The 25,253-nt window shown below is 45.9% G+C and overlaps 1 protein-coding gene across 4 annotated transcripts in view; it reads right to left on the bottom strand.

Annotated features, from left to right (window-relative positions):
- zgc:158403 (tetratricopeptide repeat protein 39A) overlaps positions 1-24,913 on the bottom strand; it is a 77,048-nt gene extending 52,135 nt beyond the window's left edge. For 2 of the 4 annotated variants that reach the window (XM_067973057.1, XM_067973061.1), the window contains exon 1: positions 11,225-11,488. In XM_067973057.1, coding sequence (XP_067829158.1) covers positions 11,225-11,427 — 203 coding nt within the window. In that variant the 5' untranslated portion in view covers positions 11,428-11,488. The other 2 variants (XM_067973059.1, XM_067973058.1) reach the window with 2 other exon arrangements.
- Between the last annotated feature and the right edge of the window lie 340 nt (positions 24,914-25,253).

Genomic DNA, 25,253 nt, shown 5'->3' with positions numbered 1-25,253 from the left:
AAACAAAATTAACATATGAAAAAACTCCAGAGGTTTAGCAGGTTAAGAGTCAGCCGTGGCTCAGTGGGTAGCACTCTCGCCTCTGAGTCAGAAGGTCGTGGGTTCAAGTCCCACTCCAGAGACTTGAGAACAAAATCCAGGCCGACACTCCCAGTGCAGTGCTGCTCTGTCGGAGGTGCCGTCTTTTGGATGGGACATTAAACCGAGGCCCCGTCTGTAACCTCAGGTAGACGTAAAAGATCCCATGGTACTATTTCGAAGAAGAGCAGGGGAGTTCTCCCAAGTATCCGTGGCCAATATTTAACCCTCAACTAACATCACTGAAAAGCAGATTATCTGGTTATTATCACGTTTGTGGGATCTTGCTGTTTGCAAATTGGCTGGGCCATTTCCCCACATTACAACAGTGACTTCACTTCAAAAAATATTTCATTGGCTGTAAAGAGGTTTGGGACGTCCTGAGGTTGTGAAAGATGCTACGTTATCGCAAGTTCGTTTTTTTTAGCCAAACGGACGAGGAAGGTTACAACCCTACTCTGGGCTGGTTAGCTGCGGCAACCAGTAGGGGTGCAACAATTGGCCTCAGTGCCCTTGAGAGGGAGGGGGGGGGGGGGGGTTCTAAAAATAACATAGATGGAACAGGAAAAGGCCATTCAGCCCATTTCTTAAACAGAACTTGGACTATTTGTCCTGTCACAAACTCTACCTAACTCACCCGGAGAGAAGCTGCTAACCAAAGATAAATCCCCAAGATCAGATACCTCTGTGCAATTTGCCTGCGGTTTACCCGTTCGTAATACTTGCGCTGCTGCCAAATTGCAACACCATGTAACCTACTGCCTGGGCTAGACTACGTGGCTAAAAATGAGAGAACGCTCATCGTAAGGAACTCCTCCCCAAGGTCCTAACACCCTCCATTAACAAACCACAGGAGTTCACCAATTCAGGAGAATTTGGTTTTTTGTTCTCTCTTTTAGATTCACTTGTGCTATCCGAAGTCAGGACAACCTACTTGGAGGGGAGAATCAGTGGTTCCAATTCTTCTGTGAATTTTGTGCTCAAGGTGAGGGATATTGGTGCGGGAAAGAGAACACTTTCCAGTTCAACCCTTGCCAAATTTATATGGCAGCTTTTTACAGAAGAAAACGTCTCATGGTGCTTTAAAAGGAGCCATGGATACCAAGCAGGAAGTATAGGAGGTGTCTGAAATATAAGCAAATAAATACATCTTGAGGAGGCTTTTGAACAAGGAGAAACAAATGAGGTGGCAAGGTATTGAGGCCTTCCAGATAGCAAGGACACAGATAGATGCAGAATAAAGCTCCCTCTACATGCTTTAATTCTCGTTGGAGCTCCAAAGCAAGGAGAGATCCATCCTACTGTGATATTTCTCCATTTCCCACACCAGCTATCCCCAAGTGACATTGCCAGTTTAGTGCTGAATTAGATGCAGTTTTATATTGTGCTCAGTAGGAACTGGGTTGAGACCCCTCAAAATCAGTTTACATAGGGCCCTTACACAGCAAGTAGGCAGAACAGACCACCATCCCAGCAGTCAGAGATGAATTTGAATCCAGGTCCCAATGGCTAATGTCTAACCCACTGCACCATCCATTGCCCCAATTCTTTATCGATCGAGAGGAAATTTGGTTTGTCGTCGTTTCTGGAAGCCCTTGAACGAGAAAAACACACGCCCCACCCTCCTTGGCCAAGCTGGCAGAGGGGGTTCTCATGAGCTGGGGCTTTGATGCTTCCCATGGTCAAGTACCTCAATAACAGACGGCACCTTTGCAAGAGGGGAGAAAGTTGGGGATCGTGAAAACTCCACCAGGGCTCCCATTCCTCCCCACTTTCCTCCCCTCTGCCATCCTGATGGTGGCAACTTGTGCTGGGTTGTAGTTACGAGGGCGTCCACAGCTTGTGCCTTAATCTAGTTTGTTATTCTTCAGGTGTTTTAGGAGGTCATAGAACAGGAGTAGGCCATTCAGCCCCTCAAGCCTGTTCCGCATCTTAACTCTATCTACCAGCCTTGGTTGTGTCACAGTGAGCGGGGGTGGGGGGCTGATGCACACATAGTTGAGCCCAGTACCGTCCTCACCCGATGTCTGCACGCACTTTCCAAAGCCGGGCCACTATATAACGATCAGGAACAGGATTCTCAGCTGACTGCCCGTGCCACTACTGTCCTGAAGAGATCAGCCAACTCAGATCCTGGGATGAGGGGGTTATCTTATGAGGAAAGGTTGGACAAGTTGGGCCTGTATACATTGGAGTTTAGAAGAATGAGAGGTGATCTTATTGAAACATGTAAGATCCTGAGGGGACTTGAAGGGGTAGATGCTGAGAGGATGTTTCCCGTTGTGGGAGAGACTAGAACTAGGGGCCACAGTTTAAAAATAAGGGGTCTCCCATTTAAGATAGAGATGAGGAGACATTTTTTCTCTCAGAGGGTGGTGAGTCCTCCCTTCCCCAGAGAACGGTGGAGGCAGGGTCACTGAATATTTTTAAGGCTGAGTTAGATAGATTCCTGATTAACAAGGGAGTCAAAGGTTATAGTAGGTAGACGGGAAAGTAGGGTTGAGGTCACAATCAGATCAGCCATGACCTTATCAAATGGCAGAGCAGGCTCGAGGGGCCGAATGGCCTGCTCCTGCTCTTTGTTCGTAGAGCACACTTGTGGGACCTTCCCGATCTGTACAGCTCAGTGCCACACCACGTCGATGGACGTACCCACTAAGCCTTGGCGAGAGCAGCTCTTCACCTGCGCCCGCACACCTAGGGGGTGACTGGCTGAACAGCAGGAATCACCAGAGGGAAAACATTCTTCAAAAAAACAGAAAAAAGGAAGAAAATACAAAGCCATTAAAATCAGCCAAGGCTCTTTAAAAAGCTTGATGAAGAAGTGTTTGTCAAGTCTCCTCTTTGGGGTGCGAATGACGGGAGGCATTTTGAAAAAAGGTTTTGTCCAACACCTCAGGACAGCAACCATGAGCAAAGTAAACCTTCCCTCTCTCCTCGGGGAACAGTGCGTGTGATAAATAAGACGGTGACGTTTTAAGAATAAATATTACACTAACACCTTCCTCTTGCAGATTAAAGAGCACCTCACCCTCAGGTAAATAGTGCTAGCCATTCTACTGAGCAACACCACAGGCTGGCCTGCTTCTTTCGACCTACCCAGCTGGGCTGATGCTAGTGCGCTACACATTTGGTTAAAAGCAGGACTGAATAAGTCAAGTTCCATTTTTCTTACAATGGATTCCGGGAATTATACCAAGGTTTTGGTGATCATGTTCTCGGTTTCCATCAATTTTTCAAGGGAAAAAAAAAAAATCACAGCCCAATGGCCTCGGTGAAAAGATACTTCCTCTACTGCACCTTATATCTCAGGACTGTTCTGCTAATGGTATATTTGGCAAGGACAGTGTGTAACTGAGTCGTACAGACCAGATAGTCCCAGGTTTCGTTCCCAGCCCGTGCTGAGTTAACGGATCTCAGCTGTGGTAGAAAGTGTGACACTACAATTTGTCTCAGGGCCCCGGGTCTAGGAGGGGGAGGGTGGGGATAAAGAAAAAGCCAGGCTTCCTGATCCCGATCCCCACTGGAAAAGGTCATGCGTGTGGAAGTCAGGTGAGAACATGATCAGGCTCGGCTGTGATGTGACCACGGTCACTCACTATCTAAGTTCGCACGTGTGCAAGGGGCGAGATCCCGGAGGAAACTTGGCACCGGTGCCATCAAACGCCAAAAAAGAATCAGCAACTTGCATTTACGTGGACTTGGGACAAGCAGTCGGACAACACAGAGGCAGCGGAGGGGTCGAGAGCGGCAGTGTCCAGGGAGAGCTGGGGGTGGTCAGTGTACACGTGGAACCTGACGTCATGTCTTCAGGTGATGTCGCCGAGGGGCAGCAGGTCAACGAGAAATAGGAGGGGGCAGGGGGCAGGGGGCAGGGGGCCCCCCCCCCCCCCCCCCCCCCCCCCCCAAGGATAGATCCTTGAGGGACTCCAGAGGTAACGGTGCGGTTGCAGGAGGTTCTCTGGCTACGACTGGATAGGCAAGAGCAGAACCAGTCGAGGGCAGTCCCACTCAGCTGGATGATGGAGGAGAGGCGATGGAGGAGGATGGTGTGGTCGACTGGAGGTCGAGAAGGATGAGGAGGGATGGTGCCCCATGGTCACAGAGGAAGTCATTAATCATCATTATCACCTCTTCTAACAAAACAAGGTTGTATCAGGAAGTGAAGACTGAGGGAGAAACATAGAAAATAGGAGCAGGAGTAGGCCCTTCGAGCTTGCTCCGCCATTCAATATGATCATGGCTGATCCTCTATCTCAATACCATATTCCCGCTCTCTCCCCATACCCCTTGATGCCTTTTGTGTCTAGAAATCTATCTAGCTCCTTCTTAAATATATTCAGTGACTTGGCCTCCACAGCCTTCTGTGGGTAGAGAATTCCACAGGTTCACCGCCCTCTGAGTGAAGACATTTCTCCTCATCCCAGTCCTAAATGTCCTACCCCGTATCCTGAGAGTGTGACCCCCCCCCCGCCCCGCCCCCCCCCCCCCAGCCAGGGGAAACATCCTCCCTGCATCCAGTCTGTCTAGGCTTGTCAGAATTTTATACATTTCAATGAGATAAGGTTCACGCTCGAGGCCCTGGGAAAGAACGAAAAGACATTGGAACTGTCACTATGATGTCTCTCAGGATGTTCCAAAGCTCTTCACGTACAACAAATTACTTTGAAGTGCAGTCACTGTTGTTATTGTTATGCAGCAGCCATATTGTACATAGCAAGGTCCCACAAACAGCAATGAAATGTTCCCTGCTAATCAGTTTTTGGAAATCTACTTTCTTTACACAGTTTGGAGGCCCTGGGAAAGATTGAAAAGGTGTCACTGACCCCAGCAGCCCGCAATAACTCTGGTTTAAATTTAGATCTTTCAAACGATAAACCAAATAGTACAAGTTAATAATATCACTTGGCTGGGACTGTGTGTGTTCATGAGACAGCAACTCAATCTCTGGGCTCCCATGCAGTTGCAAAGCACTCAAGTGCCATGGTCATGACCTAATTGGAGTTACTTAATTGTGTTAGAAACAAGTAGCAGGAGCCAAGTCAGCTCTCAGTCTGTAATATATACACACCAAGGGTTTCATTCCATAAGTCCATTCCGAGGAAAATGCCTGAAGGTACAACAGATGAGTCCACTGAAGGAAAGAAAGACTTGCATTTAAATTCCACGTTATTATTCACTCAAACATCCCGATGAATTGAATAGTGAGTGAAGTGCAGTCACTGTTGTTACGTGGGCAAACGCAGCAGCCATTCTGCACAAAGCAAGATCCCACAAACAGCAGTGAGATGAGTGACAAGTTAATCCGCTCCTTTAATGGATTTAAACAAACCATTAGTGGATTCACTGGTGTTGGTTAAGGAAGAAACATTGGCCAAGACACCGGAACATGCTACTCTTCTTTAAATGGTGTTATGGGCTCTTTAACGTTCCTCTGAACAGGAAGACAGGAACTCAGTTTGATGTCTCATGCAAAGCACAGCATCTCTGACAATGCAGCACTCCCCTCAGTACTGTGCTGAAGTGTCAGATTGGATTACGGGCTCGGGTCCTGGAGTGGGGCGCGAGCCAATGTCCTGACTTGGAGATCGCCAACGAGCTAACAAAGGAGCTACAGATTAGCATTCGGGCACTAACAGTCTCACGGTGTAGTTCAAAGACCAGTGAGTAGAACTCACACGGGTTGCAACCATTTATATCAATGTGTTGGAGGGTAAATTTTACAAATTTAGCATCCCTGGAGCATAACGTTATGTGACATGAGCGCATATCAGGAATTCAGGCACAGAGATTCACACTGGAATTGCAGCTGGCCCAGGTTTTCCGTCCACTGGGGAGATATGCTGAACTCCACACCTGAAATCCCAGTACCCTCTCCCAATGTGGAACTTTGTCAGCGGGAGTCATAAATTGTAAAGCTTACCTTTAGATCATTTCAAAATTTCACAATTGCCAAAAATGCCAAAACCCATCACCATGCTTACAAATCTCTGCTCCAAACTACAACAACTTGCATTTATATATCACCTTTAACGTAGTAAAACGTCCCAAGGCGCTTCACAGGAGCGATTATCAAACAAAAATTTTGACACCAAGCCCCATAAGGAGATATTAGGACAGGTGACCAAAAGCTTGGTCAAAGAGGTAGGTTTTAAGGAGCATCTTAAAAGGAGAGAGGGGTAGAGAGATGGAGAGGCTTAGGGAGGAAATTCCAGAGCTTAGGGCTCAGGCAGCTGAGGGCACGGCCGCCATTGGTGGAGTGATTAAAATCAGGGATGCACAAGAGGCCAGAACTGGAGGAGCGCAGACATCTCAGAGGGTTGTAGGGCTGGAGGAGGTTACAGAGATAGGGAGGGGACAAGGCCATGGAGGGATTTGAAAACAAGGATGACAATTGGGAGAACGAGACTCAATGAGAGTTAGGATACAAGCAGCAGAGTTTTGGATTAGCTCAAGTTTATGGAGAGGCTACAGGCAGAGTTTGCCAGATATCAAAGGGTCCCCTGAAAGATCACACCCACTTACCCAAGTCCAGGTGCAGGTTAGCAACCACCAGAGGTACTGCTGGACTTTAACCAGATACAACTGTGCACACTTCTGGTCTCCATATTATAAAAAGGATATAGAGACACTGGAAAAGGTGCAAAAAAGATTTATAAGGATCATACCAGAAGAGGTTATACCTATCAGGAAAGACTGAACAGGCTGGGGCTCTTTTCTCTAGAAAAAAAAAAGGCTGAGGGGTGACCTAATAGAGGTCTTCAAGATTATGAAAGGGTTTGATAGGGTAGACGTAAAGTAAACGTTCCCACTTGTGGGGAAGACCAAAACTAGGGGCCGTAAATATAAGATAGTCACTAATAAATCCAATCGGGAATTCAGGAGAGACTTCTTTATTCAGAGAGTGGTGAGAATGTGGAACTCACTACAAGGAGTAGTTGAGGCAAATAGCATAGATGCATTAAAGGGGAGGGTAGATAAACACATGGGAGAAAGGAATAGAAGGATATGCTGATTGGGTAAGATGAACAGGGGTGGGAGGAAGTGCGTGTGGAACATAAACACCAGCATAGACCAGTTGGGCCGAATGGCCTGTTTCGTGCTGTATGTTCTATCTAATTCTATGTACCTATGCAGCTTATCAGCACAGTCCTCTGGGGAGCCCCCTGTTGCTTGTCCAGCCAGGACCCTTTAGAGCAGGGGTGTCCAATCTTTTGGAGCTGGGGGCCAAATACACGTCAAACTAAACGAGCGGGCCACACGTAAATACACAGAAACTCGAGCCGCCATACACTCAAACGCAAGTCCCTACTCTTACACAGAAAACATAAGCACAAATACAACTTGCCAACATTCTGCCTCCAACCATTGAAGCGTCTCGCGATAGTGGCGCACGGACTGATGGGAGACGGGAATTCTTGGCTCCTCCCCAGAGTGCAGTATCAGGAATTTGGGCACAGAGATGGGCACGCTGGAATTACAGCAGGCTCGGGTTCCTGTTTCCGTGCTGTACATTCCATGTAATCCTCAGTGAACACGTTGGTGTTTAATAAGGTGATAAGAATAAATGAATCCCTTCCCACACACGGAGCAGGTGAACGGCCTCTCCCCAGTACACAGTCATAACACCCACACAGACAAGGGTGTTTCAGCAAATAGTCTTGTCTGTCATATTACCCCACTCGCTTTCTCCTTTAACATCCCAATACTAGAAAAACCCACACACACACACAGTATGCATTGCCTCATGACTACACAAGTGAGACAGCCATTCTACAGCAGTAACACCCCACAAGCAGACACCAGACAAGTTAATCTGTTTTTTCTCGTGATGTTGCTTGAGGGAGGAATGTTGACCAAGACTCTGGGAGAATTCCTTGCATTATTCAAATAGTAAGGAATCTTACAACACCAACAATTTTATTTTAAAATCACAAGCTTTCGGAGATTATCCCCTTCGGCATCTCCACATCATGGCTACTATCGACACCTTCGGCATCTCCACATCATTATTCAAATAGTGTCATGGGATGTTTAAATTTCTCATCCTTGTGTTCAAATCCCTCCATGGCCTCACCCCTCCCTATCTCTGTAACCTCCTCCAGCCCTACAACCCTCCGAGATCTCTGCGCTCCTCCAATTCCGGCCTCTTGCACATCGCTGATTTTAAATCACTCCACCATTGGCAGCCGTGCCTTCAGCTGCCTGGGCCCTAAGCTCTGGAATTCCCTCCCTAAACCTCTCCGCCTCTCCTCTTTTAAAACCTACCTCTTTTACCAAGCTTTTGGTCATCTATCCTAATATTTTCTTATGTGGCTCGGTGTCAAATTTTCTTTGATAATCGCTCCTGTGAAGCGCCTTGGGACGTTTTGCGATATTAAAAGGCACTATATAAATGCAAGTTGTTGTTGTTTAACATCCACCTGAACAGGCAGATGGAGCCTTTGTTTAACGTCTTTTCTGCCAGACAAAGCGGTGCAGTCATAACACCCACATAGCACCTTCCTACCGCCAAACGTCCCCTTGTCTGTCATATTACCCCTCTCGATTTCTACTTTAATGTCTCAATACAAGAAAACAAGTATAAACGCATCTGTAAAAGTTAATTTCAAATATCTATCTCTCTTAAAAAAAAAATTGGTAAAGATTATTAAACCCATTAGATTTTTTTCCCCCTCTGCTGCTGAAGCACTGACGAGTGCTGTGATACAAGTACCAAGTGAAAGCTTGGCTCATTTGGTAGAACTCTCACCTCTGAGTCACACGGTTGCAGTTCAAGCCCCACTCCAGAGCCTTGAGCGCGTAATCCAGCCTGACATTCCAGTGGAGTACCGAGCGATTGCTGCATTGTCAGAGGTGTCACCTTTTGGATGGAACATTAAATCCTGGTCCTCTCCTGCCAGCTCAGGTGGAAGTAAACAATCCCATCGCACTATTAGAAGAGCAGGGTGCTCTCTTAGTGTCTGAGACTCCCTGAACCAACATCACCAAAAGCAGATTATCTGGTCATTCATTTTGTTTGTGGGATCTTGCTTTGTACAGAATTGGTCCTTTTTTGTTTACACCTCTAAGGAGTGCTTGTCTACATTAACGGTGCCACATAAAATGCACAAACACGAGCCCTCGTACACAAAAATGTACGGGCTGATAAGTGGCAAGTAACATTCACGCCACACAAGTGTCAGGCAATGGCCACCGTCAACAAAAAAAAACTTACATTTATATAGCGTCTTTCAGATCCAAAAGTGCTTTACAGCCAATGAAGTACTTTTGAAATGTAGTCACTGTTGTAACGTAGGAAAAGTGGCAGCCAGTTTGCGCACAGCAAGGTCCCACAAACAGCAATGAGATAATGACCAGATAATCTGTTTTAGGTGGTGTTGGTTGAGGGATAAATATTGGCCAGGACACCAGGGAGAACTCCCCTGCTCTTCTTCAAACAGTGCTGTGGGATCTTTTACGTCCATCCGAGAGGGCAAGTCTCATCTGAAAGATGCCACCTCCGCCAGTGCAGCACTCCCCAAGTACTGCACTGGAGTGTCAGCCTAGATTTTATGCTCAAGTCTCATTCAATGGCATTACCATCGCCGAATCGCCTTGACTCCCACCACCTGCAAGACACAAGTCAGGAGTGTGCTGGAATACTCTCCACCTGCCTAGATGGCTACAGCTCCAACAACAATCAAGACGCTCAACACTACCCAGATCAAAGCAGCCCGCTTGATCGGCAGCCCATTCACCACCTTAAATATCCACTCCCTCCACCATCAGCGCACCATGGCCGCAGTGTGAACTATCTACAGAATGCACTGCTGCAACTCACCATGACTTCTTCGACAGCACCTCCCAAACCAGAGACCTCCACCATCTAGAAGGACAAAGGTGCATGGGAACACCATCCCCTCCAAATCACACACCATCCTGACATAGACATATACCTTCATCGTCCCTGGGTCAAAATCCTGGAACACCCAACCTAGCAGTACTGTGGGAGCACCTTCACCACATGGACTGCAGTGGTTCAAGGCAGTCCACCACCACCTTCTCAAGGGCAACTAAGGATGGGTAAATGCCAGCTTTACCAATGACACCCACATCTTGAGAATGAATTTTTAAAACATTGTCTCCCCAAATCAAAGTAATTCATTGTATGTAGTGACTGTTAAGTGCAAAGTGTTTGAGTTGTTTCAGAGAGATGTGGTAAGATGCAGTATAAATGAAAGTGCTTCTGTCTTATTAATGATGCTTGCAATTTTTATTTTCTCTCAAAATATTTTAAAGTGCCAGACATGCAGTGGTAGATAATCATTAATTTTATCAGCATGTATTCCTCTGCTAACACAATACAACTGGCTGCACATTCTCTCATCTTACCTGTGTCAAAATCAACTCAATGGGGTAGATCTTGACTTTGTGACGAGGCCCTAAACTCTGGAATTCCCTCCCCTAAACCTCACCACCTCCTTTAAGATGCTCCTTAAAGCCCTGCCACTTTGACCAAGCTTTTGGTCACCTGCCCTGATGTGGCTTGGTGTCAAATTTTGTTTGATAAATCGCTCCTGTGAAGCACTTTGGGAAGTTTTACTACATTAAAAGACACTATATCAATGCAAATTGTTGTAGTGTAGACAAATTTCAAACCCCTACAATTCTTTCTTTAAAAAAAAACAGGAGAAAGAATCAAGAGACGGCAGAAAATACCCCTCCACCTCCATCTCAACCCAACCTATAAAAATAGAAAGCCAATGGAAGCCATCTTATTGTAAGTAACTTTCTGCAGGTAAGATCCTGCTCCTTCAGAGGGCAGTGCACCTGTTGTGGACTTGTTACCCTCCCTACAAGGCACTGACATAAATGGCCATGTGGCAACTTTTAATCCAAGCAGAGCAGAAAATGGGTCAATACTGCCAGCTGGGGGAGGCAGGGCTTGACTCTTCCCTCGGGGGGGGGGGGAAATTCTAAATTATTCGACTAACATCTAAACGCTTTGCATCGTGTGCGACTCCCAACAGAAGCCAAATACATAACACGCATCTGTAAACAATAACCCCACCTCAAGCATTTCGCTGTGCTAATCGTAACTCGGGTGCACCGTGCATAATGCTAGAGTTGCAAGTTAATATTTTTTTTTACCCCAGATACTCACCTGGTGGGTGGGGAGTCCCTGGAGTTGGCCATGGTGATTTCCAGCTGTTTGCCAATCCGGCCTGTTTCAAAAAAAGAGACAAACACCGCTCCTGATGCTTTGGAGGGGAGGGAAGGAGGAAAGAGGGGGGACTGTTGGGAGGGATGAGTCCAAATGCTCTCTGCCACTTTCTTGCGCTCAGCTCCCCGCAGGTTCACTGACATTGACTCCTCAAGCGCTGGAATCAACACAACGCAGAGCTCAAAAGTGAATCAGCGCACAGCAACTTACTGCACTTCCGAGGGCCGCCTGCAAAGGGTGTTGCCGACAGTCGATGGTCGCTGCACCGCAGACTGTAAAACAACACGCACAGCTGGGCAGCTTCTCACCTCCACCTGCATCCGTCACATCTGCATCCACAGCTGGCTTTCAATCAATGGATGATGCCGTCAACAACAACAAAAAACCCCATTCCTTTAAAAGATGCCTTTTGACTTCCTGGCAATTCTGTAGTGTTCAATTTGTGAGTTAAATTTAAGGCAGATCATCTCACTTGGTGTTAAGTTGCCAAAGTCCAGGAAGGGGTGGGGTTTAAAGGCGAATCAGCGCACTTGGAGAAGGAGAAGGAGGAGGAGACATTGTTTTTGGCCTGATGACCTTGTGATGTGATTGACATTTTGGTTTGGTCAATCAGATGTCTGACACGCACCAAAGAGTCTCCAAACCAAGCCATTGAAAAATCCTCCAAGAACTCTGCATTTCTCTAACTCTGGCCTCTTGTACATCTCCCACTTCCTCCACCCCCAACATTGGCGGCCATGCCTTCAGCCTTCTAGGCCCTAAGCTCTGGAATTGCCCCCCACCCCCAAACCTCTCCACCTCTCTCCTCCTTTCAGACTCTGCTTGAAACCTACCTCTTTGACCAGGCGTTTGGTCATCTGACCTAATGTCTCCTTCTTTGGCTCGGTGTCAATTTTTTGTCTGATTTACGTCCGTGTGAAGTGCCTTGGGACGTTTTACTACGTTAAAGGCAAGTTATTGTTGTTGAACCATATAGACCAGGAAGGTCCCAGGTTCGATGTTCAGTTAGCTGGTCTCGGCCAAGGTAGCAGTAGTGGGACTAAAGTCGGGTCTCAACGCCCCCAAGATAGGGGAGGGAAGACCAACCAGGGTTCATCCCTGCTGGAATTGTATGCATGCAGATGCCAGTTTAGGGCATGGCTGAGGTTGGCAGTGATGCCACCTGCAGTGCAATAGTCAAGCTCACACGTGAAGAACTGTCATTTGGGTGTGGTACGGGGGGAGGGGCTGTTGACACCTGTAAAACCGTAACCCAGCAAGGAGTCAACACCTGTGATGAGACTAGGGAAGACAGTTAGCAAAGAAAAAAAAACCCATTCCACGGGGTGTACAGTGGTGTTCCCCAGGGGTCGGTACGAGGGCCACTGCTTTTCTTGATGTATATTAATGACTTGGACTTGGGTGTACAGGGCACAATTTCAAAATCTGCAAATGACACAAAACTTGGAAGTGTAGTGAACAGGGAGGAGGGTAGTGATGGACTTCAAGAGGACATAGACAGGCTGGTGGCATGGGCGGACACGTGGCAGATGAAATTTAACGCAGAGATGTGCGAAGTGATACATTTTGGTAGGAAGAACGAGGAGAGGCAATATAAACAAAAGGGTACAATTCTAAAAGGGGTAGAGGGACAGAGGGATCTGGGGGTATATGTGCACAAGTTGCTGAAGGTGGCAGGGTAGGTTGAGAAAGTGGTTAAAAAAACATAAGGGATCCTGAGCTTTATAAATAGAGGCATAGAGTACAAAAGCAAGGAAGTTATGATGAACCTTTATAAAACATTTTAGCCACAACTGGAGTATTGTGTCCAGTTCTGGGCACCGCACTTTAGGAAGAATGTGAAGGCCTTAGAGAGGGTGCAGAAAAGATTTACTGGAATGGTTCCAGGGATGAGGGATTTCAATTACGTAGATGGACTGCAGAAGCTTGAGAGGAGGTTGAGAGGAGAAGGTTGAGAGGAGATTTGATAGAGGTGTTCAAAATCATGAGGGGTCTAGACAGAGTAAACCGAGAGAAAAGCTGTTCCCATTGGCAGAAAGGTCGAGAACCAGAGGACACAGATTTAAGGTAATTGGCAAAGGAACCAAAGGCGACATGAGGAAAAACTTTTTTACGCAGCGAGTGGTTAGGATCTGGAATGTGCTGCCTGAGGGGGCGGTGGAGGCAGATTCAATCATGGCTTTCAAAAGGGAATTGGATAAGTACTTGAAGGAAAAAAATTTGAAGGCCCAGGGGGAAAGGGCGGGGGAGTGGGACTAGCAGGATTGCTCTTGCGGAGAGCCGGCACGGGCTCGACGGGCCGAATGGCCTCCTTCTGTGTTGTAACCGCTCTATGATTCTATACACACTGTGTATAAGCCATCACAAAGTGGAGAATTTTGCACCACTCTGATGTCAGTATGACCTGAGTCAGCACTTGTTAATCACACAAACCTATCAACACACTGAGTGGCTGATGCAGTCCCACTTTTGCAAAGGAGAGTGAAGCTGCCAGAGTAGAAAAAAAACAGGTTCTGATGAGAAAGTAGAGAAAAATCTCGTAAACCACGAGTTTTTTTTTTAAACGCTGGGGTCAAATCCAGTGGACTCGGCAAAAAATACTAGAGAGAGAAACTATTGTGATCACTTTCGTGGGTCCCAAGGTTTTGAATCCCCCTTCGTTCCCCGCCTCGGAACTTTCTCTCAGCAGGCCTGCTTTTAACGGCTGCCAAGTTCCAGGAAGGAATTCAGGTGAGATTGCTGGAAGGGTGAACCAGAGCTCCCAGGAATCTCGCTCACCAACTTTAAACTGCCGTTACACTGTGTGGCGGGCCACCCAAACCTGATGTGGGGGGGGGGCGGAGGGAAGTGCGGAGGAGGAAGTGGGGGGGGGGAGTGGGGAGGGGGTGCGGAGAGAAGGTCTCATGCAGCTGGCGATAATCCCAGAGTAAACCTGATGGTTTCAGTAAGACCACGGAGAGAAGCTGGAAAGAATCATGTCTTCCTGGCATGTGGCATTAGTGAATCCTGCAGCTTTATATTGGGATTACCATTGACCTGTCTGCTGGGAGTTGCCTCCAGCACCTCATTGGGTCTTGGAATAGATGAATGTACAAGACCACAAAAAAAACATTGTCTCCATCCAGCCAGTTTCAAACTTCATAAAATATCATATCTATCTCGGGGGTTTACAAGCTGTGACCTGTAGCCATATACAGCCATGAAACCCTGGCCATATACAGTCCATAAAACCCTGGCCATATACAGCCCATAAAACCCTGGCCATATACAGCCCATGAAACCCTGGCCATATACAGTCCATAAAACCCTGGCCATATACAGTCCATAAAACCCTGGCCATATACAGTCCATAAAACCCTGGCCATATACAGCCCATGAAACCCTGGCCATATACAGCCCATGAAACCCTGGCCATATACAGTCCATAAAACCCTGGCCATATACAGCCCATGAAACCCTGGCCATATACAGCCCATGAAACCCTGGCCACATACAGCCCATGAAACCCTGGCCACATACAGCCCATGAAAGCCTGGCCATATACAGCCCATGAAACCCTGGCCATATACAGCCCATGAAACCCGGGCCACACACAGCCCATGTGCATGGCTAAGACTGGAGTTAAATGTGGGACTTTCTCATTGAGTACGGGTCAGTTGCTTCACTGGATAAATGAACTGAGCCTTTCAGGGAGCTGTCAAAATCTACTTTTCGTAAAAAAAAAAATCATTATTGACACACTTTTATTTGCATTGAATTAATTTAGTATTCATGCTTGCTAGTGAGTTTATCAGTGTAGCTGGCTTGGAGGGATTATTACAGCCGACACTGAGAAGCAGCTGAATTAACATCACACAGCCAGAAAGAAGAGGAGGAGCTTTCTGGGTTAATGAGCTCACATCGCCGCACTCAGCAAATCCTACCCCCCAGTTCTCCGATGGTGTCACAAGCACTTACCTTTTTAAAAAGTTCATGCTCATATTTATAATTTATGTTAATTGTTTTTTTTGCTGTCCTCTCTTGATCGCCACGCAGCAAAGATCTTCCTTGGCCTAGAGGACAGGCTTTAGGCCTCCCTTACTATCAGTGTCACCTGTGGCTCAGTGGGTTGCACTCTTGCCTCCAATCCCGAATTGGATGTAGGTTCAAGTCCTGCTCCAGGGACTTGAGCACAGAAGTCTGGGTTAACACTCCAGTGCGGTACTGAGGGAATGCAGCACTGTTGGAGGTGTTATTTCTCAGATGAGATGTTAAATTGAGGCCTAGATGTAAAAGAACCCATGTCACTATTTCAAAGAAGAGCAGGGGAGTTCTCCCTGGTGTCCTGGCCAATATTTATCCAACCAACATCACTAAAACAGATTATCTCAATGTTGTTTGTGAGGCCTTGCTGTGTGCAATATTGGCTGTCGGGTTTCCCTATGTTACAACAGCGACCACACTTCAAAAAGTACTTCATTGGTGGTAAAGCGTTTTGGGACGTCCAGAGGTTGTGAAAGGTGCTATATAAATGCGAGACTTTCTTTATCAATGCTGTTTTTTTAACTAACAGAAGGGAAATATCCAACAGCTGCCTGAGGTGACTCTCCGCCAAATACCTCCCACACACAGGGGAAACACCGGTCCTGTGGCCTACACCCCTCCAAGGTAATGTGTTTAAAATGCGAGCTCATGTACCATCATTGCATTGGCATGGCCACCTTCTGAACAGAGGCTACAATAAGGGCAGTGCAATTCATGGTTTGAGTTCTCAGGTTTGTATTACTGATGATGAAAATTGCTTTGGTGAACAAATGCAGGGTTGGAGCACTCCTGGGAGCATATAGAAGCTTGTTTGTCTTGAACTGATTGTACCTCCAGAGCAAGGTTACTAAAGTTCATTCTGAAACTTGTTCCTCCGGTAGACATACAGGTGGACACTGTTTATTCATTTTTTTTCTCTCTATTCCAATTTCCCTCCCCCACAAGGGTGGTGATTCATGCCAGGCACTGCAGGCCCTCCAGTCACCCTTGCTCAAGTTGACGTTCTTTGTGTGCAAGACCGCACTGCGAATGTCAGCGGACTATTTGACTGCATGGGGCATCACAGCCAAGCCTAATCCTGTCCTCACCCCCCTGTCCACACGCCTGCGCTTTCCAGCGATCGGGAGTGGGAACGGCGGGTGATTTTCAGCCTTCCTAGCTCAGGGGCACTGAGATCAACTACAGCACCCTGGCTGCCACCCAGGGTGAGATTAACTAACTCGGGACAGACCAGAGACAGGGCCGGAGACCTCCCTGGTCTACGTGGCTCAGTGCCATGAAATCAGTATGATTTTGATTATGTGTGACATAAATAAAATTACCATCTTGGAAGATCTAAAAAAGAAAGACTTGCATTTACATAGCACCTTATCACGTCTCAGAAACATCTCAAAGCACAGTGGAGGTAAAACGTCCCAAGGCACTGCACAGGAACATTGTCTTACAAAATTTGACACCGAGCCACAGCAGGGGATATTAGAGCAGGTTTTAAGGAACATCTTAAAGGAGGAGAGAGAGGCGGAGGGGTTTAGGGAGGGAATTCCAGAGCTTAGGGCCTAGGCAGCTGAAGGCACGGCCGCCAATGGTGGAGCGAATAAAAACGGGGATGCGCAAGAGGCCAGAATTGGAGGAGCGCAGAGATCTCGGAGGGTTGTAGGGCTGGAGGAAGTTACACAGATAGGGAGGGGCGAGGCCATGGAGGGATTTGAAAACAAGGATGAAAAGTCTATGACCTGAGGGACTGCTCCATGAGAGGTGGTTGGCTGCTTATGCTCCACAAAAGGGCCATTGGATTGAGGTGGACCTCCTCTCAAAGTAGCTTAATCCTGGCAGTACTGGTTGCATCTTTGGAGCTTGTTCCTGTGCAGCCTCGATGGGACGAGGTGCCGTTTCCATCTCCCTCCGGGTGGTACGAGTGAGATTCCTGGCGCGGTTGGTGCCTCCTTGATTCAGTTTCCTTCAGGAGGGCTTGGAGGTCAGAGAGTGAAAAGTTCTGCATTTTTCTGTGCCTTGGTGCCATCTTGTTTGGCTGCTTGCTGCAGAGGGTCTGGCTTTAAACATTGTCAAAAGGAGCATTCTTAGACATTCTCTAAATGGAAGAATTTTAAAGGGGGTGCAGGAACAGAGCAATCTGAGGGTTCACATACACAAATCTCTGAAGAACAAGTTGATAATACTGTTAAATAAGCATACGGGACACTGGGCTTTATAAATAGAGGCATAGAGTACAAAAGCAAAGAAGTTATGCTAAACTTTTATAAATCACAGGTTAGGCCCCAGCTGGAGTATTGTGTCCAATTCTGGGCACCACACTATAGGAAGGACGTCAAGGCCTTGGAGAGGGTGCAGAGGAGATTTACTAGAATGGTACCAAGGACGATGGACTTCAGTTATGTGGAGAGACTGGAGAAGCTGGGATTGTTCTCCTTAGAGCAGAGAAGGTTAAGGGGGAAATTTGCAGGGCTGTGGGGAAAGAGCAGAGGAGTGGGACGAATTGGATAGCTCTTTCAAAGAGCCGGCACAGGCACGATGGGCCTGATGGCCTCCTTCTGTGCTGACAGATGCTATGATAAAAAGATTGATGAGACCCGCAGTGAAGTTATCTGAGAGTCATGTGAATTAGCTAAGCACTACTCCTCATTTTCCTTACTGTACCCCAGTCTGCCGCTGAAGTGTGCAGGCTGAACTATCTTTCTAAAGGCTGCACCCCAATTTCCATGCACTCCAGCTAATTACACCCATTTTACATAAGATTTACACCAATAGGGTATGCAAATAAGCTGACCCAGGAAACTCTCGTGTAAATGACCCTCCAGACCACCAAGAGCAAATCTTTTTTCAGCGGCAGAACTTCACTGCATGTAAAAATCACCTCCTGGTCTCAGTAGTTGCACTGGGCTCTGTTTTTACATGAGTTGGGCTCCCTGCATTTACATGACTAAAAAGGGGTGATCTAATAGGGGTCTTTATAATTATGAAGGGGTTGAATAGGGTAGACGTAGAGAAGATGTCTCCACTTGTGGGGGAGTCCAAAACTAGGGTCCATAAATATAAGATAGTCACCAATAGGGAATTCAACAGAAACTTCTTTACTCAGAGAGTGGTGAGAATGTAGAATTTGCTACCACATGGGAGTGGTTGAGGTGAATAGCATAGATGCATTTAAGCGGAAGCTAGATAAGTACTTGAGGGAGAAAGGAATAGAAAGATATGCTGATAGGGTGAGATGAAGTAGGGAGGGAGGAGGCTCGTGTGGAGCATAAACACCGGCATTGACCAATTGGGTCGAATGGGCTGTTTCTGTGCTATACATTCTTTGTAATTCTATGTAAACACTGGCTCCCTTATCCTGACTGCTATATTTCGTGGGTCTGCAGTTCAGCTGACAGGGTTCACACTACAGACTCCCTCCGTCAGCTGACGGGACATGTAATTGTAAAAGAACCTTGTGATTCCATTTTAGCACTATTTCCCAAGAGCTCAGGTATTTAATTTGTGTTTACACAGTGACCTACGCTGCTGGGGGGGAAGGGCAAACATAAGAATCAATAGAAATTAAGCAATACTGAGTGAGAAGGTGTGCACTGATTGTAGGCTCTGTTACACCCATTTAACTGCTCTCGTTTGTTTACCCTGCTTCCGAAAAGAGAAGCATTTGCTTTTGATGTGGAGATGCCGGTGATGGACTGGGGTTGACAATTGTAAACAATTTTACAACACCAAGTTATAGTCCAGCAATTTTATTTTAAATTCACAAGCTTTCGGAGACTTCCTCCTTCCTCAGGTAAATGTTCAGGAGCCTGAACATTTACCTGAGGAAGGAGGAAGTCTCCGAAAGCTTGTGAATTTAAAATAAAATTGCTGGACTATAACTTGGTGTTGTAAAATTGTTTACATTTGCTTTTGAGTCAGTGTAAAGCTGCTCTGCCCCACATAGCCCAGATTTCATTATTCTGATTTCTACAGTAAAGTTCCAAAGTAACGTGCAGCTTTGCAGTTTTCTTTGACGAGGATCCCATCTCCAGGATTCTCCAAAAAAAAACTAAGAAACCTTTGCAATGCCCTATTGTTCGGGCAAGTGATTAGTTACAGTGCGACATGCTGTGAATTTCTATACTTTGCCAGTTTGGCACAATTCATTCCCCCCTCCGACCCCTCTGCCTCTCTCTCTTCCTTTAAACCTACCTCTTTGACCAAGCTTTTGGTCACCTGTCCTAGTATCTCTATGTGGCTCGCTGTCAAATTTTGTCTGATAACGTTCCTGTGAAGCACCTTGGGACGTTTTTGCTACATTAAAGGCGATACATAAACGTTTAGTTCAACAGCAAGTCCTGTTATTGCCCCATTTTGTTTTTGAATACTTTAAAATTCTGGCCAGTATTTTACCAGGTGGACAGACTGCATCGATTCCACATCTACTAACGCACATTAAACCAGATTCACGGGATTACGATTTCATCATCTTCCTCCTGGCAGCTGGTAAAGAGGTGGCATGGCCTAAGCCACCCGTTGACTTTATTTCATTAAGAAGGGTAAGGGTGTAAGAGAGTAGGAGAGAAGACAAAAAAACAGATGGCTGCACTAGCGGGGAACCCGCAGCCCTTTATGACTCAGAAAACGCTGCGTTATGTCACCTCTGGTGAAAAAGGGGATACAAAGAAAAAGAGAGGATAAACACCCCTAGGAACATCCTTCTCGGTGCACTTACAGTATTGCTGTCACTGCACTTGGGACATTAGAGGACTTGATCTTTGTTGTTCTAAGGCAGTGGAGACCCCTAAGCGCACTTGTTCCACGTGACTGATGTCAGTAGTATCAGCGATATCCAACGGAAATGCACAGATTGGATTGGGAGATATGCAATAATGACATTGCACTGCACTGCACAGACGCCCTGTCCAGATCCATAATTAGCATCTTAGAAAGTATAGTGCTTTTCATGTTAAAATGAGAAGATACACACTCAATTAACGATGGACAATGAAAGAAAGAACTTGTGTTCATATAGTGCCTTTCACATGCTCAGGATCCCGCAAAGTACTTCACCATCAATTAATTATTTTTTGAAGTGTAGTCACTTGTTTCTAGGCAAATGCAGCATCCAATTTGCAGACAAAGGCCCACAAATAACAATGAGACAAAAAGACCGGTTAATCTATTTTTAATCTGTAAAATGGGATTGGTTGAGGGATTAATGTTGGCCAGGACACCAGGAGAACTCCCTACTCTTCTTTGTAAAACGTAACACACCCTCAGTCACACACCAGAGCGTCGGCCTAGATTATGCTCTCGAGTCCTGGAGTGAGGCGTGAATCTATAACCTTCTGACTCATAGGCAAAGGTGGTACCAGCTGAAACGAGCTCTCTTAGGGAGAGCAACCCCAGGTGAGAAAATGAACAGCAGAGAGCAGCATGGGGAGAAGACATAGCTCCACTTCAATAAAGCCTGAATTTTATTATACCAGCAAAGTAAATGTGCCTTTATAATTGTGACACGCTGAGAAGCTTGTTGCATTCCTGTGCAGCTCCACCTCCACATCCTGGTATTCACACAGGTATTTCATCCGATCTTCAAAGGCTGAGCAGGTAATAGCTAATTTTTTTTAAAAAAAAGGTCGAGGGTTGATTGCGAGTTTCTAGTAGGATCTTGTTAAATATGGGCAGGGCCTGGATATCTACAATGAGGCTTAAAACCAAATACCAGTCTCCTGATTTAATATTCCTTTACAAATTGAAGTATCCTGGTTTTATTTTGTTTACGATTTTACTTTTGTTGATTGATAAATGTGACGTTGTTTGACTTACAAGTGCCAAGTATGACAGAGTGGAATAACTTATTTCTTTAAAACTACGGTAGAGGCCTTAAGTTATTGAAACCGTATTTCTTAAGCTTGGACAGTCTCAACCCTGATTATACTGGGCAGGAATCCATAGCACAAACCTGATTTGACACTGAACTTTCAGTCTCACTCAAAGGTGGCCACAAAGATGGTAGAAAGCACAAAGAATATCTGAAGTTGGGGTAAAATGTTGAATATCATTTAATCTGTGCTATGCCTAATCTGGAAGTACTCAGGCTTTTCCCATCCCTTTGTGGCAAGCTGCCAATCTCAAATAAAAACAGAAAATGCTGCAAATGCTCACTCCGCGGGTCAGGCAGCATCTGTGGAGACAGAAACAGAGTTAACGTTTCAGGTCGATGACCTTTCGTCAGAACTGGAAGAAGTTAGAGATTTAACAGTTTTTAAGCAAGTACAGGACCAGGGAAAAAGGGCGAGGGAGGAAAGAACAAAAGGGAAAGATCTGTGATGGGGTGGAGGGCAGGAGTGATTAAATGACAAAAGGAATAATGGTGCAAGGCAAAAAGGAGCTGTAATGGAACAAATGAATGATGGGTCTAGATGAGCTGTGAATGGCAATAGCAGAACCATCACCAGCACCTGTCCGAAAAAATGGAAGCAGTGGTTATGATCTGAGATCTCAACTTGATTGTCAAAAGGGAATGTTGCAACCTCAAAATCCAATTTGTTTTTCTCTTGAGGGTGAGACCAACTCTTTTCCTGGTACTTTTCTCCCCATTCTCATTTGTTGATCGCCCCAGGCTACAAACCAACATGGTCAAGAGGACAGGAACGTGACATTGCAAACTGAAAGTGGCCACCAGGGGGAGAGCAAGGCCTCTGGAATGCTCCAATGCTTGGCACCCCTCCACAACAACAACTCGCATTTATATAGCACCTTGAACGTAGTAAAACGTCCCAATGAGCTTCACAGGAGCGATTATCAAACAAAGTTTGACACCGAGCCACATAAGGAGATATTAGGAACAGGTGACCAAAAGCTTGGTCAAAGAGATAGGAGCGTTTTAAAGGAGTAGAGAGGTCGAAAGACAAAGGTTTAGGGAGGGAATTCCACAGCTTAGGGCCTAGGCAGCTTAAGGCACGGCCGCCAACAGTGGGGCGATTAAAATCGGGGATTCACAAGAGGCCAGATTTGGAGGAGCACAGAGATCTCGGAGGCTGGAGGAGGTTACAGAGCTAGGCCACGGAGGGATTTAAAAACAAGGATGAGAATTTTAAAATCGACAACAAATGATCAGCAACTGTTGATTAACTGTATAAGATCCCAATTAAACCCATTCTGGAACCATTGTACAATGACGGGCTTCCTCTTTAAATGAAAAGCAGTTGCTGGTTTCTTTCTGTAATTAATGACCCAGTAATGAAATCATGGGACGACATGGTTATAAAATATTTTATTTCGGCGAATGGGATTCCATTAACTGGTTATTAATTACAGAAATAAACAGACTGCAGTGTGTACCATCTACAGGATGCACTGCAGCAACTCGCCAAGGCTTCTTCGACAGCACCTCCCAAACCTGCGACCTCTACCTAGAAAGACAAGGGCAGCAGGTACATGGGAGCAACACCACCTGCACGTTCCCCTCCAAGTCACACACCATCCCGACTTGGAAATATATCGCCGTTCCTTCATTGTCGCTGGTTCAAAATCCTGGAACTCCCTTCCTAACAGCACTGTGGGAGAACCGTCACCACACGGACTGCAGCGGTTCAAGGCAACGGCTCACCACCACTTTCTCAAGGGCAATTAGGGATGGACAATAAATGCCGGCCTTGCCAGCGACGCCCACATCCCATGAACGAATAAAATAAAAAGGCAACTTTTCTATTCCCCAAGAGTCAACTGCAGATAACCATTCTTTCTATCCCCCTTTTCCTAAAAGTGGTTACTTATGCTGGGGTATTACAGCCTTAAGTGATCCAACACTAACTACCTCAGCCAAGAGACTATTATTTATGCAAAGGGAGGGGCATCTAGATATTCAACCATGGGGGGGAGGAAAAAAGAGAAAATCACAGCCAGGTCTGATCCGGTCCTTACCCAAGGTCTATCTGCATGCACTTTCCAGCAGAGGTCACCGGTGATTAACCCCTCCTTTAGCTTAGGGGCAGTGGGGTCAATAATCATACCCCACCGCATTCTGCCCCTCCCTGCTGCCTGACCGAGATCAGCAGATCAGAAGTCAACTCAGTAACACACCATTTACCCTACTGGAGGAGCTCCATTTTTTACACTTTCTCTGGTTACCGATAGCGTCTTGGGCTACTGCTTAAAAAATCACCTATCTCTGGGTAAGTGAACTAAATGACAAGTGCCTACCTCAAGATGCGACTGTGATGTATATTTTTCCTTCAGCAATATATTTTATATATGCTGACATTTGGATTGCACCCAGATATTTCCTCTCCATCCTACCTGGTTTCTTGGGCGCAGGTTGTATGTTAGTTGTCACCTGAGGTATCTGTTATGAGCACAAATACCTCAGTGGGTGCAACTCCTACAGAAATGGTAGCAATGCAAGTCTATTTCATGACTGTACAATCCAACAATACTGCCCACTGCGTAGGGGAAGTCTTTCAAAGTATTCTTACGTAATTTTCTGTAGGTAAGACTTATTTCTCCCCTTATTCTTTTACTGGTATCCCCATGCTGTGATGAACAATCATTAGCAAAAAAAGAACAAAAGAACTTGTATTTGTATAGCACCTGTCAAGACCTCAGGACGTCCCAAAGCACTCTGCAGCCAATGAAGTACTTTTTGAAGTGTAGTGACTGTTCTTATGTAGGAAACACAACAGTAAATTTGCACACATCAAGATCCCACAAACAGCAATGACCAGATAATCAGTTTTTTTTTTAGGGATGTTGGTTGAAGGATAAATATTGGCCTAGGACACTGGGGGAACTCCCCTGCTCTTTGAAATGGTGCGATGGGATCTTTTACGTCCACCCGAAAGGGCAGGCTGGGGCTCAGTTTAACGTCTCATCGGAAAGACACCACCTCCGACAGTGCAGCACTCCCTCAGTTCTGCACTGCAGCCTGGATTATGTGCTCAAGTCTCTAGAGTGGGACTTGAACCCACGACCTTCTGACTCAGAGGCAAGAGTGCTACCCACTGGGCCATGGCTGGCACCTTCAGAAGGGAGCCTTCAACCTGTTCTGAGGCCTACCTCATTGCTGATCTGAGAGTAACCATTTAGGAGGATGTGTGACGAGTTTTCAACGTAAAATGGAGTAAATGCAGCACTTGCTATGGTAATATTAAACCATAGTGGACCCGAAAGTCACGGTTTAATATCTAATCAATGCAAAATGCTCGTTAATATTGTAGCTGGTGACTGCACACTTATTCTATAATCACAGCTGTAATTAATTAGAATGGCAGGTGATGTAATTAGCTTCTCAAACACAAAGGCTTAAAGTATAAGTGACAATTAGCCTGTTCTGCTTAACTGAAAAGGTTTCAAAATTTAGTTAGTCTTAAGAAAAAAATAACTTCAGAGATAAGTTTTCTATCATAATAATCGCAGAAAAAAATACATATTTCACAATTACCTGATAACGTCTGCACTTTGTTTCTCAACAGCTATCCCCTCTCTGTGCGTGTCTCTCCCCCACATAAAAATTAAGTATTTGGCAATAGCTTAAATGTGAAAGATTACCTGAAGTTAGCGTTAAAAATTCTCCAGGTGGTTTTCAAGTCAGTTCCGAACACAAAGAAAGAGAAGTGTTGTCACAGAATGGCAAGATAAAACTTGTACAAAGCTAATTCCAAAGAGAATCTTGCTGATGTGTACTGGGAATACTGCATATGCTCAGATTACACAGGGGCAGTTCGCAAGTTCCTTCAACTGTTGTGTGGAATGCACAGCCAGTCAAAACCCAGGGTTTGAGAGTCAGGCTGAGGCCAGGAAGTAAAAACTTTGATAAAGATAGTAAAAGTCACAAATCCTAAGGGTGAATTTAACCATTTTATTGTGAAATGTGTACTTTAACAGTTTTTTTGTTTAAAACCTGATTTTTGGAGATTACAAATTTGTTACTGGTTAAAAGAGCAGCAAGCAAAAGGGCGTGATTTTC

Source organism: Heptranchias perlo, chromosome 37, assembly GCF_035084215.1.
Source record: "Heptranchias perlo isolate sHepPer1 chromosome 37, sHepPer1.hap1, whole genome shotgun sequence".
NCBI lineage: Eukaryota > Metazoa > Chordata > Chondrichthyes > Hexanchiformes > Hexanchidae > Heptranchias > Heptranchias perlo.
Note: the sequence above shows the minus strand (reverse complement) of the source record. Positions and strands in the feature narration are given on the sequence as shown.